At 51.2% G+C, this 16,873-nt stretch overlaps 1 protein-coding gene across 1 annotated transcript in view; it reads left to right on the top strand.

The window, feature by feature from the left end:
• The window catches only part of LOC124021411 (E3 ubiquitin-protein ligase TRAF7-like), a 65,911-nt gene extending 53,837 nt beyond the window's left edge, over window positions 1-12,074 (top strand). The window contains exons 24-28 of the mRNA XM_046336601.1: window positions 2,186-2,308; window positions 6,368-6,487; window positions 7,280-7,411; window positions 9,189-9,308; window positions 11,766-12,074. Of these exons, the coding sequence (XP_046192557.1) occupies window positions 2,186-2,308; window positions 6,368-6,487; window positions 7,280-7,411; window positions 9,189-9,308; window positions 11,766-11,780 (510 nt within the window). The 3' untranslated portion in view covers window positions 11,781-12,074. The remainder of the gene's footprint in view (window positions 1-2,185; window positions 2,309-6,367; window positions 6,488-7,279; window positions 7,412-9,188; window positions 9,309-11,765) is intronic.
• The last annotated feature ends 4,799 nt before the right edge of the window (window positions 12,075-16,873 follow it).

The following is a 16,873-nucleotide window of genomic DNA, read 5'->3' as shown; positions in this document are numbered from 1 at the left end:
CACACCGCTGCCATCACATCACCATTCACACCGCCGCCATCTCACCACCATCACACTCCACTACCATCACACCACCACTACCATCACACCACTACCATCACACCTCTACCATCACCCACCACCATCCACACTACCACACACCACTCACCCATCACACCACTACCATCACACCACTACCATCACACCACCACCATCACCACCACTACCATCACACCACTACCATCACGCCGCTTCCATCCACCATACCACACCACTCATCACCACTACCATCACACCACTACCACCACTACCCACCACCATCACACCACCGCCATCACCCACTACCATCGCACCGCCTACCGTCACACCACCACCATCACACCACTACCATCACACCACCATCACACCACCACCATCACACCACCACCATCACACCACAGCACTACCATCACACCACTACCATCACACCACTACCATCACATCACACCACTACCATCACATCACCACCACCACCACACCACCATCACACCACCACTACCATCTACTACCATCACAATCCACCACCATCACCACCACCATCACACCACCATCCACTACCATCACACCACTACCATCACACCACTACCATCACACCACTACCGTCGCACTCCACTGCCATCACACCCACTACCATTACCTCCACTACCATCACACTCCCTACCATCTACACCACCACTACCATCACAATCCACCACCATCTACCATCACACCTCCACCATCACACCTCCACCATCCGCACCTCCTACCATCACACCACTACCATCACACCACTACCATCACCGCCCACCACCACTACCATCACCACCCACTACCATCCACCATCCATCACACCACTACCATCACACCACCACTACCATCACACCACCACTACCATCACACCACACCACTACCATCACCACACCACTACCATCACACCACTGCCATCACACCATTGCCATCACACCACTACCATCCACCATCCACCACTACCATCACACCACTACCATCCACCATCACATCACCACCATCACACTCTACCATCACACCACCACACCACCGCACCACCATCCACACCACCACCATCACACCACTACCACCACATCATCACCACCACCATCACACTCCACTACCATCACCATCACCATCGCACCTCTACCATCACACCACTACCATCACACCACTACCATCACACCACCACCATCACACCACTGCCGTCACCTCCACCATCACACCACTACCATCACACCACCACCATCACCATCACACCACCACCATCATCATCACCATCACACCTCTACCATCACACCACTACCATCACACCTCTACCATCACACCACACCACTACCATCACACCACTACCATCACACCACCACACCACTACCATCACACCACCACCACCTTGCTGACCGTTGGGTACGAGGTCCTTACTGTGGAATACAGCTTTAACCTTTAACCCCAGACCTACTCTTCCTGTACAGTACCTCAGGTCTTCTGATGTGGCTTTTCTACTGAGACGAGAGGACAGACATAATCACAGAGTTAGAGAGTGAGGGAGAGAGAGTGAGGAGAGAGAGTGAGGAGAGAGAGTGAGGGAGAGTGAGGAGAGAGTGAGGGGAGAGAGAGTGAGGGAGAGAGAGAGGAGGGAGAGGAGTGAGGAGCGAGTGAGGGAGTGAGGGAGGGGAGTTTGAGGGAGCGAGAGTTTGAGGAGCGAGTTTGAGGGAGCGAGTTTGAGGGAGCGAGAGTTTGAGGGGGAGCGAGAGAGTGAGAGTTAGGGAGAGAGCGAGAGACTTGTCAGGGAACTGGGACAGAAGGAGGGAGGAATGATCTCACTATTGAAAGGGATTTTCCCTCTTCCACAACTCTGTCTTTCCCTGAAGTGTTTCAATGACATCATCACTGCTAACGCCGTGTGTGTGTGTGTGTGTGTGTGTGTGTGTGTGTGTGTGTGTGTGTGTGTGTGTGTGTGTGTGTGTGTGTGTGTGTGTGTGTGTGTGTGTGTGTGTGTGTGTGTGTGTGTGTGTGTGTGTGTGTGTGTGTGTGTGTGTGTGTGTGTGTGTGTGTGTGTGTGTGTAATACTGCCCTGTTCTAAATGTGTGTGGTTCTCACCGATCTGTGTCTGTTATCTAATCTCTCTCCTTTTTCGCTCTCCTCTTCTCTCCCCTCCTCCTCCCCTCTTGTCTCCCTCCAGGTGTGGGACATAGTGGGGACAGAGTTGAAGCTGAAGAAGGAGTTAACGGGATTGAACCACTGGGTTCGTGCTCTGGTGGCCTCTCAGAACCACCTCTACAGTGGATCATACCAGACCATCAAGGTAGGAGGACAGGAAGTGTGTGTGTGTGTGTGTGTGTCATCATAGTTAAAGCATGGGGATGTGTGTGTGTGTGTCATAGTTAAAGCATGGGGATGTGTGGTTGTACTTGGCAGTTACAGTTACTAAATATAGAAACACAGGAACTCGCGGGGACTGTTCTCCTCTGCTGCCTCACTGTTCTGGGTGGAGGGAGAGAGAGAGGGGGAGAGAGGGGGGAGAGAGGGAGAGACGTAGGGTGTGACTGACTGTTTTCCTCTGGTGCCTCACTGTTCTGGGTGGAGAGGGGAGGAGAGAGGGGGGAGGGGAGGGAGAGGGGAGGGGAGGGGGAGGGAGGGAGAGGGAGAGAGACGTAGGGTGTGACTGACTGTTTTCCTCTGGTGCCTCACTGTTCTGGGTGGAGGGAGAGAGAGGGAGAGAGAGAGAGAGGGGGAGAGAGAGGGGGAGGGAGAGACACTAATGAAGACTCAGGGGAGGGAGAGAGACAGAGGGGTGGAAACAAGAGAGAGGGAGATGGAGGTGTTGTGTTCATGAGGGTCTGTCTTCAAGTCTGTCTGTCTGTAAAACATGTGTGGAGGCCAGACAATACTGGCAACTTTCTCTCACATCTTTCTTTGTACCTCTTCTCCTCTCTCTTCTCTTCCTCTCTTCTCCATCCCTCTCTTCTCCTCTCCATCCCTCTCTTCTCCTCTCTTCTCCATCCCTCTCTTCTCCATCCCTCTCTTCTCCATCCCTCTCTTCTCCATCCCTCTCTTCTCCATCCCTCTCTTCTCCATCCCTCTCTTCTTCATCCCTCTCTTCTCTTCCTCTCTTCTCCTCTCTTCTCTTCCTCTCTTCCTCTCTTCTCTTCCTCTCTTCCTCTCTTCTCTTCCTCTCTTCTCTTCCTCTCTTCCTCTCTTCTCTTCCTCTCTTCCTCTCTTCCTCTCTTCTCTTCCTCTCTTCCTCTCTTCTCTTCCTCTCTTCCTCTCTTCTCTTCCTCTCTTCTCTTCCTCTTCTCCTCTCTCTTCTCCATCCCTCTCTTCTCTTCCTCTCTTCTCTTCCTCTTCTCCTCTCTCTTCTCCATCCCTCTCTTCTCTTCCTCTCTTCTCCATCCCTCTCTTCTCCATCCCTCTCTTCTCCATCCCTCTCTTCTCCATCCCTCTCTTCTCCATCCCTCTCTTCTCCATCCCTCTCTTCTCCATCCCTCTCTTCTCCTCTCTTCTCTTCCTCTTCTCCCCTCTTCCTCTTCTCCTATCTTCTCTTCCTCTTCTCCTCTCTTCTCTTCCTCTTCTCTTCCTCTTCTCCTCTCTTCCTCTTCCTCTTCTCCTCTCTTCTCTTCCTCTTCTCCTATCTTCTCTTCCTCTTCTCCTCTCTTCTCCATCCCTCTCTTCTCCATCCCTCTCTTCTCCATCCCTCTCTTCTCCATCCCTCTCTTCTCCATCCCTCTCTTCTCCTCTCTTCTCCTCTCTTCTCTTCCTCTCTTCTCCATCCCTCTCTTCTCCATCCCTCTCTTCTCTCTTCTCCATCCCTCTCTTCTCCATCCCTCTCTTCTCCTCTCTTCTCCTCTCTTCTCTTCCTCTCTTCTCCATCCCTCTCTTCTCCATCCCTCTCTTCTCTCTTCTCCATCCCTCTCTTCTCCATCCCTCTTCTCTCTTCTCCTCTCTTCTCTTCCTCTCTTCTCCATCCCTCTCTTGCTCTCACACCTCTGTCCCTCCCCCTTTCTCTCCTTTCCCATCTCTCCACCACATCATGGCATGTTTTGGAGGAGCTCTCTGATTGGTGGAGCATGTGAACATTCCACCATTGCTATGGGGATGGAAGTTGATGACTTACAGCTGTGGTTTCTGTCTTTCTACAGCTGATAAGAGAATCTTTATTTGTGTTCTCTGGCTTCAGAACAGTGAATAATAATTCTAGACTTAATAAAACTCTCCTCCTCCTCTCTCCTCCTCCTCTCTCCTCTCTCCTCCTCCTCTCTCCTCCTCCTCTCTCCTCCTCCTCCTCCTCTCTCCTCCTCCTCTCTCCTCCCCCTCCTCCTCTCTCCTCCCCCTTACTCTCCTCTCTCCTCCTCCTCTCTCCGCCTCCCTCTCCTCCTCCTCTCTCCTCCCCCTCCTCCTCTCTCTCCTCCCCCTTACTCTCCTCCTCCCTCTCCCTCCTCCTCTCTCCTCCCCCTTACTCTCCTCTCTCCTCCCCTTACTCTCCTCTCTCCTCCCCCTTACTCTCCTCTCTCCTCCCCCATCCTCCTCTCTCCTCCCCACTTACTCTCCTCTCTCCTCCTCCTCTCTCCTCCTCCTCTCTCCTCCTCCTCTCTCCTCCCCCCTTACTCTCCTCTCTCCTCCCCTTACTCTCCTCTCTCCTCCCCCTTACTCTCCTCTCTCCTCCCCCTCCCTCCTCTCTCCTCCCCCTCTCCTCTCTCTCCCCCTTACTCTCCTCTCTCCTCCCCCTTACTCTCCTCTCTCCTCCCCTTACTCTCCTCTCTCCTCCCCCTTACTCTCCTCTCTCCTCCCCTTACTCTCCTCTCTCCTCCCCCCTACTCTCCTCTCTCCTCCCCCTCCCTCCTCTCTCCTCCCCCTCTCTCCTCTCTCCTCCTCCTCTCTCCTCCCCCTCCTCTCCTCCCTCCTCTCTCCTCCCCCTCCTCCTCTCTCCTCCCCCTTACTCTCCTCTCTCCTCCCCCTTACTCTCCTCTCTCCTCCCCCTTACTCTCCTCTCTCCTCCCCCTTACTCTCCTCTCTCTCCTCCCCCTTACTCTCCTCTCTCCTCCCCTACTCTCCTCTCTCCTCACCCTACTCTCCTCTCTCCTCACCCTTACTCTCCTCTCTCCTCCCCCCTACTCTCCTCTCTCCTCCCCCTACTCTCCTCTCTCCTCCCCTTACTCTCCTCTCTCCTCCCCCTTACTCTCCTCTCTCCTCCCCCTTGCTCTCCTCTCTCCTCCCCTTGCTCTCCTCTCTCCTCCCTCTCCTCTCTCCTCTCTCCTCCCTCTCCTCTCTCCTACCCTCCTCTCTCCTCTCCTCTCTCCTCTCTCCTCTCTCCTCCCTCTCCTCTCTCCTACCCTCCTCTCTCCTCCCCTCCCCCTCCTCCCTCTCTCCTCCTCCTCCTCTCTCCTCCCCTCCTCTCTCTCTCCTCCCCCTCCTCCCTCCCCCTCCTCCCTCTCTCCTCCCCCCTCCTCTCCCCTCCCCTCCTCTCTCCTCCCTCCCTCTCTCCTCCCCCTCTCTCTCCTCCCTCTCCCTCTCTCCTCCCCCTCCTCCTCTCTCCTCCCTCTCCTCTCTCCTCCCCCTCTCCTCTCTCCTCCCCCATCTCCTCTCCTACCTCTCCTCTCTCCTACCCTCCTCTCTCCTCCCCTCCTCTCTCCTACCCTCCTCTCTCCTCCCCTCCCCCTCCTCCTCTCTCCCTCCCCTCCTCCTCTCTCCTCCCCTCCCCCTCCTCTCTCCTCCCCTCCTCTCTCCTCACCTCCCCCCCTCCCTCTCTCCCTCCCCCTCCTCCTCTCTCCTCCCCCTCTCCTCCCCTCTCCTCCCCCTCTCCTCCTCTCTCTCTCCCCTCTCCTCCTCTCCCTCCCTCTCCTCTCTCCTCCCCTCTCCTCTCCTCCCCCTCCCCTCCCCTCCTCTCTCTCCCTCTCCTCTCTCCTCCCCCTCCTCTCTCCTCCCTCTCCCCCTCCTCCTCTCTCCTCCCTCTCCCCCTCCTCCTCTCTCCTCCTCTCTCCTCCCTCTCCTCCTCCTCTCTCCTCCCTCTCCTCTCTCCTCCCCCTCCTCCTCTCTCCTCCCTTTCCTCTCCCCTCCCCCTCCCTCCTCTCTCCCCCCTCCTCCTCTCTCCTCCCTTTCCTCTCTCCTCCCCCTCCTCCTCTCCCCTCCCCCTCCTCCTCTCTCCTCCCCCCCCTCCTCCTCTCTCCCCTCTCTCCTCCCCCCCTCCTCCTCTCTCCTCCTCTCTCCTCCCTCTCCCCCCTCCTCTCTCCTCCCTCTCCTCCTCCTCTCTCCCCCTCCTCCTCTCCCTCCCCTCCTCCTCTCTCCTCCCCCCCCTCCTCTCTCCTCCCCCTCCTCCTCTCTCATCCCCCCTCCTCCTCTCTCCTCCCTCTCCTCTCCCGGTCATCAGATCTGGGACATCCGTTCCCTGGACTGTGTTCATGTCCTCCAGACCAGTGGGGGCAGTGTCTATTCCATCGCTGTCACCAACCATCACATCGTCTGTGGCACCTACGAGAACCTTATACACGTAAGACACACACATATACAGAGATACATATGTCCTCAAGGGGACATGATTTATACTGTCCTCAAGGGGACATGATTTATACTGTCCTCAAGGGGACATGATTTAGACTGTCCTCAAGGGGACATGATTTAGACTGTCCTCAAGGGGACATGATTTAGACTGTCCTCAAGGGGACATGATTTAGACTGTCCTCAAGGGGACATGATTTAGACTGTCCTCAAGGGGACATGATTTAGACCGTCCTCAAGGGGACATGATTTAGACCGTCCTCAAGGGGACATGATTTAGACCGTCCTCAAGGGGACATGATTTAGACTGTCCTCAAGGGGACATGATTTAGACTGTCCTCAAGGGGACAGGATTTAGACTGTCCTCAAGGGGACAGGATTTAGACTGTCCTCAAGGGGACAGGATTTAGACTGTCCTCAAGGGGACAGGATTTAGACTGTCCTCAAGGGGACAGGATTTAGACTGTCCTCAAGGGGACAGGATTTAGACTGTCCTCAAGGGGACAGGATTTAGACTGTCCTCAAGGGGACAGGATTTAGACCGTCCTCAAGGGGACAGGATTTAGACCGTCCTCAAGGGGACAGGATTTAGACCGTCCTCAAGGGGACAGGATTTAGACCGTCCTCAAGGGGGACAGGATTTAGACCGTCCTCAAGGGGGACAGGATTTAGACTGTCCTCAAGGGGACAGGGGACATGATTTAGACTGTCCTCAAGGGGACGTGATTTAGACTGTCCTCAAGGGGACAGTGTTTTTAATGTGGATCCCTGATGTGTTCTCTAGGTCTGGGATATAGAGTCCAAGGAGCAGGTCCGGACCCTAACGGGTCATGTGGGGACAGTGTACGCTCTAGCAGTCATCTCTACACCAGACCAGACCAAGGTGTTCAGCGCCTCCTATGACCGCTCACTCAGGGTAAGTCTGTCTCTGACCGTCTGTCTCTGACCGTCTGTCTCTGACCGTCTGTCTCTCTGACCGTCTGCCTCTCTGACCGTCTGTCTCTGACCGTCTGTCTCTGACCGTCTGTCTCTGACCGTCTGTCTCTGACCGTCTGTCTCTGACCGTCTGTCTCTGACCGTCTGCCTCTCTGACCGTCTGTCTCTCTGACCATCTGTCTCTCTTGCCGTCTGTCTCTCTGAGCGTCTGTCTCTCTGAGCGTCTGTCTCTCTGAGCGTCTGTCTCTCTGACCGTCTGTCTCTGACCGTCTGCCTCTCTGACCGTCTGCCTCTCTGGCCGTCTGTCTCTCTGAGCGTCTGTCTCTCTGAGCGTCTGTCTCTCTGAGCGTCTGTCTCTCTGAGCGTCTGTCTCTCTGAGCGTCTGTCTCTCTGAGCGTCTGTCTCTCTGAGCGTCTGTCTCTCTTAGCGTCTGTCTCTCTTAGAGACACTGTTGGTGTTTCCTTTATTCTGGCAGTTACCTGGTGGCCCAACGCCTTATTGAAACACTATGTTGGTGGTTCCTTTATTCTGGCAGTTACCTGGTGGCTCAACGCCTTATTGAAACACTGTTGGTGTTTCCTTTATTCTGGCAGTTACCTGGTGGCCCAACACCCTATTAAAACACTGTTGGTGTTTCCTTTATTCTGGCAGTTACCTGGTGGTTGGTGGCCCAACGCCTTATTAAAACACTATGTTGGTGTTTCCTTTATTCTGGCAGTTACCTGGTGGTTGGTGACCCAATTCCTTATTAAGACACCATGTTGGTGTTTCCTTTATTCTGGCAGTTACCTGGTGGCCCAACCCCTTATTAAGACACTATGTTGGTGTTTCCTTTATTCTAGCAGTTACCTGGTGGCCCAACCCCTTATTAAAACACTATGTTGGTGTTTCCTTTATTCTGGCAGTTACCCGGTGGCCCAACCCCTTATTAAGACACTATGTTGGTGTTTCCTTTATTCTAGCAGTTACCTGGTGGCCCAACCCCTTATTAAAACACTATGTTGGTGTTTCCTTTATTCTGGCAGTTACCTGGTGGCCCAACCCCTTATTGACACTATGTTGGTGTTTCCTTTATTCTAGCAGTTACCTGGTGGCCCAACCCCTTATTAAGACACTGTTGCTGTTTCCTTTATTCTGGCAGTTACCTGGTGGTTGGTGGCCCGCCTTATTAAGACACTATGTTGGTGTTTCCTTTATTCTAGCAGTTACCTGGTGGCCCAACCCCTTATTAAGACACTATGTTGGTGTTTCCTTTATTCTAGCAGTTACCTGGTGGCCCAACCCCTTATTAAGACACTATGTTGCTGTTTCCTTTATTCTGGCAGTTACCTGGTGGTTGGTGGCCCAACGCCTTATTAAGACACTATGTTGGTGTTTCCTTTATTCTAGCAGTTACCTGGTGGCCCAACCCCTTATTAAGACACTATGTTGGTGTTTCCTTTATTCTAGCAGTTACCTGGTGGCCCAACCCCTTATTAAGACACTATGTTGGTGTTTCCTTTATTCTGGCAGTTACCTGGTGGCCCAACCCCTTATTAAGACACTATGTTGGTGTTTCCTTTATTCTAGCAGTTACCTGGTGGTTGGTGGCCCAACGCCTTAAGACACTATGTTGGTGTTTCCTTTATTCTAGCAGTTACCTGGTGGCCCAACCCCTTATTAAGACACTATGTTGGTGTTTCCTTTATTCTGGCAGTTACCTGTAGTAATCAACTGTGTGTGTTTTTTAAAGTAACCCAGCCTGTGTTTGTCAACAGGTGTGGAGCATGGACAACATGATCTGTACTCAGACCCTCCTCAGACACCAGGGGAGTGTAACCGCCCTGGCCGTCAGCAGGGGGCGCCTGTTCTCTGGAGCTGTGGACAGCACCGTCAAGGTACGCTCTACAGTCTATCAGTTATAACCCTCTACAGTCTATCAGTTATAACCCTCTACAGTCTATCAGTTATAACCCTCTACAGTCTATCAGTTATAACCCTCTACAGTCTATCAGTTATAACCCTCTACAGTCTATCAGTTATAACCCTCTACAGTCTATCAGTTATAACCCTCTACAGTCTATCAGTTATAACCCTCTACAGTCTATCAGTTAACCGACCCTCTACAGTCTATCAGTTATAACCCTCTACAGTCTATCAGTTATAACCCTCTACAGTCTATCAGTTATAACCCTCTACAGTCTATCAGTTATAACCCTCTACAGTCTATCAGTTACTTTAAGCCTTTAGCCCTGCCCATTCAGCATCGTTCACACCCTCTTTAAGCTTTTAGCCACGCCCACCCAGCATCGTTCACACCCTCTTTAGCTTTTAGCCCCGCCCATTCAGCATCGATCACACCCTCTTCAGCTTTTAGCCCTGCCCATCCAGCATCGTTCACACCCTCTTTAAGCCTTTAGCCACGCCCATTCAGCATCGTTCACACCCTCTTTAAGCTTTTAGCCCCGCCCATTCAGTACCGCTCACACCCTCTTTAAGCCTTTAGCCACGCCCATTCAGCATCGTTCACACCCTCTTTAAGCTTTTAGCCACGCCCATCCAGCATCGTTCACACCCTCTTCAGCTTTTAGCCCCGCCCATTCAGTACCGTTCACACCCTCTTCAGCTTTTAGCCCCGCCCATCTCATTTCTCTCTCGGAGCGCACACCTGACGCCAATGATTTGTTTACCTCGGAATAACATGAAAACAGCCAAACCAGCCCTGCTGGCAACCAGTTCATTACGCTTTTTAGCCAACGTTGACGGAGACCAGCCATACTTTAGCTTAAGACATGCTAGCTAGGTAAACAGTGTTTTTTAAGATCACAAACAGCACCTAACATTAGCTAGTTAATTAAACAACAATGAACAAAGTGCCAACAATGTCAGTGCTGGGAGCTAAGCAACCAGCTTCAATGTTAGCTAGCTAACATTAGCCTCTATTTAGCAAAGAAAACTGCTCTGGGATACGAATAATGACATCAGCTAGGGAGCCAGACAGCTAACTTTAGCTAGCTCACAGTACACTTTAGCTTAAGACATACAGCTAGCTAGCTAACAGTACACTTTAGCTTAAGACATATAGCTAGCTAGCTAACAGTACACTTTAGCTTAAAACATATAGCTAGCTAGCTAGCTAACAGTATACTTTAGCTTAAGACATACAGCTAGCTAGCTAGCTAACAGTACACTTTAGCTTAAGACATACAGCTAGCTAGCTAGCTAACAGTACACTTTAGCTTAAAACATACAGCTAGCTAGCTAGCTAACAGTACACTTTAGCTTGAAATGAAGCTACTTTCTGTCAAAATGAGAAAAAGTGTAATATCTGAAAACGTAGCATGGCATCTCCCTGTTGCAGATGCCATGCCACTGTTGTCCTTAGTTTGAATATATAATCCAGAGACAGGTGTTTAATCTCTTTAGCCAGCAGACTCTAATTCCACTGATCTCTGTCTCTGTCTCTCTCTGACTCTCTACCCCCTCTCTGACACTCTCTACCCCTCTCTCTGACTCTGTCTCTCTCTCTCTCTCTCTCTCTCTCTCTCTCTCTCTCTCTCTCTCTCTCTCTACCCCTCTCTCTCTGACTCCCTCTACCCCTCTCTCTCTCTGACTCCCTCTACCCTCTCTCTCTGTCTCTCTCTCTCTACCCTCTCTCTCTCTCTGACTCTCTCTACCCCTCTCTCTCTCTGACTCCCTCTACCCTCTCTCTCTGTCTCTCTCTCTCTCTCTGTCCCCTCTCTCTCTCTGACTCTCTCAATTCAATTCAAGGGGCTTTATTGGCATGGGAAACATGTGTTAACATTGCCAAAGCAAGTGAGGTAGATAATATATAAAGTGAAATAAACAATACAAATGAACAGTAAACATTACACAGACAGAAATGTCAAAACAGTAAAGACATTACAAATGTCATATTATACATATATATATGTGATCAGTATGGGGGGTCATGTAGAAACTGATCATGTCAATGTGTTACTAATTGATGTGATCAGTATGGGGGTAATGTAGAAACTGATCATGTCAATGTGTTACTAATTGATGTGATCAGTATGGGGGGGTAATGTAGAAACTGATCATGTCAATGTGTTACTAATTGATGTGATCAGTCTGGGGGAAGGTAATGTAGACAGTGATCATGTCAATGTGTTACTAATTGATGTGATCAGTCTGGGGGGTAATGTAGATAGTGATCATGTCAATGTGTTACTAATTGATGTGATCAGTCTGGGGGGGTAATGTAGTAATAGATGTGATCAGTCTGGGGGGGTAATGTAGACAGTGATCATGTCAATAAAGACATTTAACCCACACACACAGTGTTATAACAATGTCTCTGTCTCTGTCTCTAGGTGTGGACATGTTAGAGGACGCTGATTGGTTTGAGAGGTTGCTGTCGAGGAGAGCAGCTGATTGGTTCCAACCTCAATGGACCACCCTGTGTCAAACGGACCATATGAACTCTGACACACACACACACACACACACACACACACACACACACACACACACACACACACACACACACACACACACACACACACACACACACACACACACACACACACACACACACACACACACACACACACACACTCTGATTGGTTCATCATCCTTCAGGATCATGACTGTTTTAAATATCTCTACTATATGAACTTTAACCCCCCTCAGAAGTGATCACGACCTTTGTGTCCTTAGCCCAGTGCATTATGGGTGGAGCTGCCATACCTAGCTCTGCCCACTGACGACACCAGCCCTCCCTGATTGGGACAATTCCAGAACTGTGTACCGAAGACTTGTTAGCTCCCCAAGATAATGCCTTGGCTTCAGTTCAGTCCCCCGGGGACTGGGACTGGGCTGGACGTTACTGATCCGGTGACCGGACCGTTACTGACCCGGGGACTGACCCGGGGACTGGACCGGACCTTACTGATCCGGTGACCGGACCGTTACTGACCCGGGGGACTGACCCGGGGACTGGACCGTTACTGATCCGGTGACCGGACCGTTACTGACCCGGAGGGACTGGACCGTTACTGACCCGGAGGGACTGGACCTTTACTGACCCGGGGACTAGAGACCGGTACTGACCCGGGGGACTGGACCGGTACTGACCCCGGGGGACTGGACCGGTACTGACCGGGGGGACTGGACCGGTACTGACCGGGGGACTGGACCGTACTGACCCGGGGACTGGACCGGTACTGACCCGGGGGACTGGACCGGTACTGATTGGACCGGTACTGATTGGACCCGGTACTGACCTGGGGACTGGACCGGAAGTACTGACCCGGGGGACTGGACCGGTACTGCCCGGGGGACTGACCCGGGGGACTGGCCGGTACTGACCCTGGGGGACTGGACCGGTACTGATTGGACGGTACTGACCGGGGGACTGGACCGGTACTGATTGGACCGGTACTGACCCTGGGGGACTGGACCGGTACTGATTGACCGGTACTGATTGGACCGGTACTGATTGGACCGGTACTGATTGGACCGGTACTGACCCTGGGGACTGGACCGGTACTGATTGGACCGGGTACTGACCCTGGGGACTGGACCGGTACTGACCCTGGGGACTGGACCGTTACTGACCCTGGGGGGGACTGGACCGGTACTGACTGGACCGGGTACTGACCGGGGGGGACTGGACCGGTACTGATTGGACCGGTACTGACCCTGGGGACTGGACCGGTACTGATTGGACCGTACTGATTGGACCGGTACTGATTGGACCGTACTGACCCTGGGGGACTGGACCGGTACTGATTGGACCGGTACTGACCCTGGGGACTGGACCGGTACTGACCCCTGGGGGACTGGACCGTACTGACTGGACCGGTACTGACCCCGGGGGGACTGGACCGGTACTGATTGGACCGGTACTGACCCTGGGGGACTGGACCGTTACTGACCCTGGGGGACTGGACCGGTACTGACTGGACCGGTACTGACCCGGGGGACTGGACTGGTACTGACTGGACCGGTACTGACCCTGGGGGACTGGACCGGTACTGATTGGACCGGTACTGACCCGGGGGGACTGGACCGGTACTGACCCGGGGACTGGAAGCATATGGAACGGGAGGGGCCTGCCTGAAGTTGTCAAATAGAAACTCATGTTTTACGTCACAAAGCATCAGTGTTTTAGAATGGACAGTGATGGGCTCTGCTAGCAACAACTAGAATGGACAGTGATGGGCTCTGCTAGCAACAACTAGAATGGACAGTGATGGGCTCTGCTAGCAACAACTAGGCTGTGTTCTACTCTGCAGCTCTGCTAGCAACAACTAGGCTGTGTTCTACTCTGCAGCTCTGCTAGCAACAACTAGGCTGTGTTCTACTCTGCAGCTCTGCTAGCAACAACTAGGCTGTGTTCTACTCTGCAGCTCTGCTAGCAACAACTAGGCTGTGTTCTACTCTGCAGCTCTGCTAGCAAAAACTAGGCTGTGTTCTACTCTGCAGCTCTGCTAGCAACAACTAGGCTGTGTTCTACTCTGCAGCTCTGCTAGCAACAACTAGGCTGTGTTCTACTCTGCAGCTCTGCTAGCAACAACTAGGCTGTGTTCTACTCTGCAGCTCTGCTAGCAACAACTAGGCTGTGTTCTACTCTGCAGCTCTGCTAGCAACAACTAGGCTGTGTTCTAGCAGCAAACAACTAGGCTGTGTTCTACTCTGCAGCTCTGCTAGCAAAAACTAGGCTGTGTTCTACTCTGCAGCTCTGTGTTTAGTGCCATGATGATGATGATGAGGAGGATGGTGGTGTTGATGATGCCATGTAGGCTGTGTTTAGGACCACTACGCAGCTCTGTGTTTAGTGCCATGATGATGATGATGAGGAGGATGATGATGATGATGATGATGGTGGTGGTGGTGGTGGTGTTGATGATGATGATGATGATGACGATGGCTGTGTTCAGGACCACTACGCAGCTCTGTGTTTAGTGCCATGATGATGAGGATGATGATGATGATGGCTGTGTTCAGGACCACTATGCAGCTCTGTGTTTAGTGCCATGATGATGAGGATGAGGAGGAGGATGATGATGGCTGTGTTCAGGACCACTATGCAGCTCTGAGTGCCATGATGATGAGGTGATGAGGAGGAGGATGATGATGGCTGTGTTCAGGACCACTACGCAGCGAATGTGTCAACGGTTTGAAATGATCTGTACCATACTGAAATGTTTCCGTCAGTAAGAAGACTGTGTGAATGGGAATGAGAAATGCCTGCATTATCCCTGTTCTCTCTTTGTCTCCTCCCTCCCTGTCCGTCATTAAGAAGACTGTGTGAATGGGAGAGATGCCTCCATTATCCCTGTTCTCTCTTGGTCTCCTCCTTCCTCTGGTTCTCTCTCGGTCTCCTCCCTCCTCTGGTTCTCTCCTACCTCCTCTGGTTCTCTTTGTCTCCTCCCTCCTCTGGTTCTCTCTCCTCCCTCCTCTGGTTCTCTCTCCTACCTCCTCTGGTTCTGTCTTGGTCTCCTCCCTCCTCTGGTTCTCTCTCTTTACTAACCGGAAACATGAAGAGAACAGTCATGTGATCAGTCTGGGGGTGGTGGTGGTAGTAATGTAGATACTGATCATGTCAATGTGTTACCATTTGATGTGAGCAGTCTGGGGGGGGTGTAATGTAGAAACCAATCATGTGTTACTAATTGATGTGATCAGTCTGGGTGTAATGTAGAAACCAATCATGTGTTACTAATTGATGTGATCTGGTCTGGGGCAATGTAGAAAACTGGATCATGTCAATGTTACTAATTGATGGTATCAGTCTGGGGGTAATGTAGACAGTGATCATGTCAACGTGTTACTAATTGATGGTATCAGTCTGGGGGTAGTAAACTGATCATGTCAATGTGTTACTAATTGATGGATCAGTCTGGGGGGATTAATGTAGAAACTGATCATGTCAATGTGTTACTAATTGATGGTATCAGTCTGGGGGTACTGATGTGACTAATTGGATGTGATCTGGGGGATTAATGTAGAAACTGATCATGTCAATGTGTTACTAATTGATGTTATCAGTCTGGGGGGTTAATGTAGTAATAGATGTGATCAGCCTGGGGGGGGGTAAATGTAGTAATATATGTGATCAGCCTGGGGGAGGTAATGAAGTAATAATATATGTGATCATCCTGGGGGAGGTAATGTAGAAACTGATCATGTCTTCTCTCTGATCCTAGATCTGTTAGATGTTCTGTTGTATACTTGATGTACGCCTGATTTACCTGATCATTAAAATACTGTACACTTTGAAGTGTGTGACTGATCCCTAATGTTACAATAGTGTACACTTTGAAGTGTGTGACTGATCCCTAATGTTACAATAGTGTACACTTTGAAGTGTGTGACTGATCCCTAATGTTACAATAGTGTACACTTTGAAGTGTGTGACTGATCCCTAATGTTACAATAGTGTACACTTTGAAGTGTGTGACTGATCCCTAATGTTACAATAGTGTACACTTTGAAGTGTGTGACTGATCCCTAATGTTACAATAGTGTACACTTTGAAGTGTGTGACTGATCCCTAATGTTACAATAGTGTACACTTTGAAGTGTGTGACTGATCCCCAATGTTACAATAGTGTACACTTTGGAAGTGTGTGACTGATCCCTAATGTTACAATAGTGTACACTTTGAAGTGTGACTGATCCCTAATGTTACAATAGTGTACACTTTGAAGTGTGTGACTGATCCCTAATGTTACAATAGTGTACACTTTGAAGTGTGTGACTGATCCCTAATGTTACAATAGTGTACACTTTGAAGTGTGTGACTGATCCCTAATGTTACAATAGTGTACACTTTGAAGTGTGTGACTGATCCCTAATGTTACAATAGTGTACACTCTGAAGTGTGTGACTGGTCCTAATGTTACGTGTACACTTTGAAGTTCAGACTGGTCCCCCCCCCCGTGGCCTATCGGCCGGGTCGGTGGCCTCCCCTCCCCGTGGATCGAGGACTCCAGGTTAAGAACTACTGTGTGCTGTAATAGATGACCATCGTGAATATCTCCACAGCTCTCTGCTGCCCCTCTGGGCCTCCGATGTAACAGCCACGTGTCTCTGACAGACGCTGGGCGATAATAGTGGTTCAATTTTCAGTAAGAATTCACACACTAAAACCACAGGATGCTTCATTCAGTAAGGTGATGACCAGGGTGTATTCTGGGAGATAACTGCCTTCAGCTCTGTGCTGTGTTCTCTGGTCTGAAGGCTGGTCGTGTTCTCTGGTCTGAAGGCTGGTCGTGTTCTCTGGTCTGAAGGCTGGTCGTGTTCTCTGGTCTGAAGGCTGGTCGTGTTCTCTGGTCTGAAGGCTGGTCGTGTTCTCTGGTCTGAAGGCTGGTCGTGTTCTCTGGTCTGAAGGCTGGTCGTGTTCTCTGGTCTGAAGGCTGGTCGTGTTCTCTGGTCTGAAGGCTGGTCGTGTTCTCTGGTCTGAAGGCTGGTC

This window comes from Oncorhynchus gorbuscha, unplaced genomic scaffold (genome assembly GCF_021184085.1).
Source record: "Oncorhynchus gorbuscha isolate QuinsamMale2020 ecotype Even-year unplaced genomic scaffold, OgorEven_v1.0 Un_scaffold_1102, whole genome shotgun sequence".
Taxonomy (NCBI): Eukaryota; Metazoa; Chordata; class Actinopteri; order Salmoniformes; family Salmonidae; genus Oncorhynchus; species Oncorhynchus gorbuscha.
This window is presented reverse-complemented; position numbering and strand designations above follow the sequence as displayed.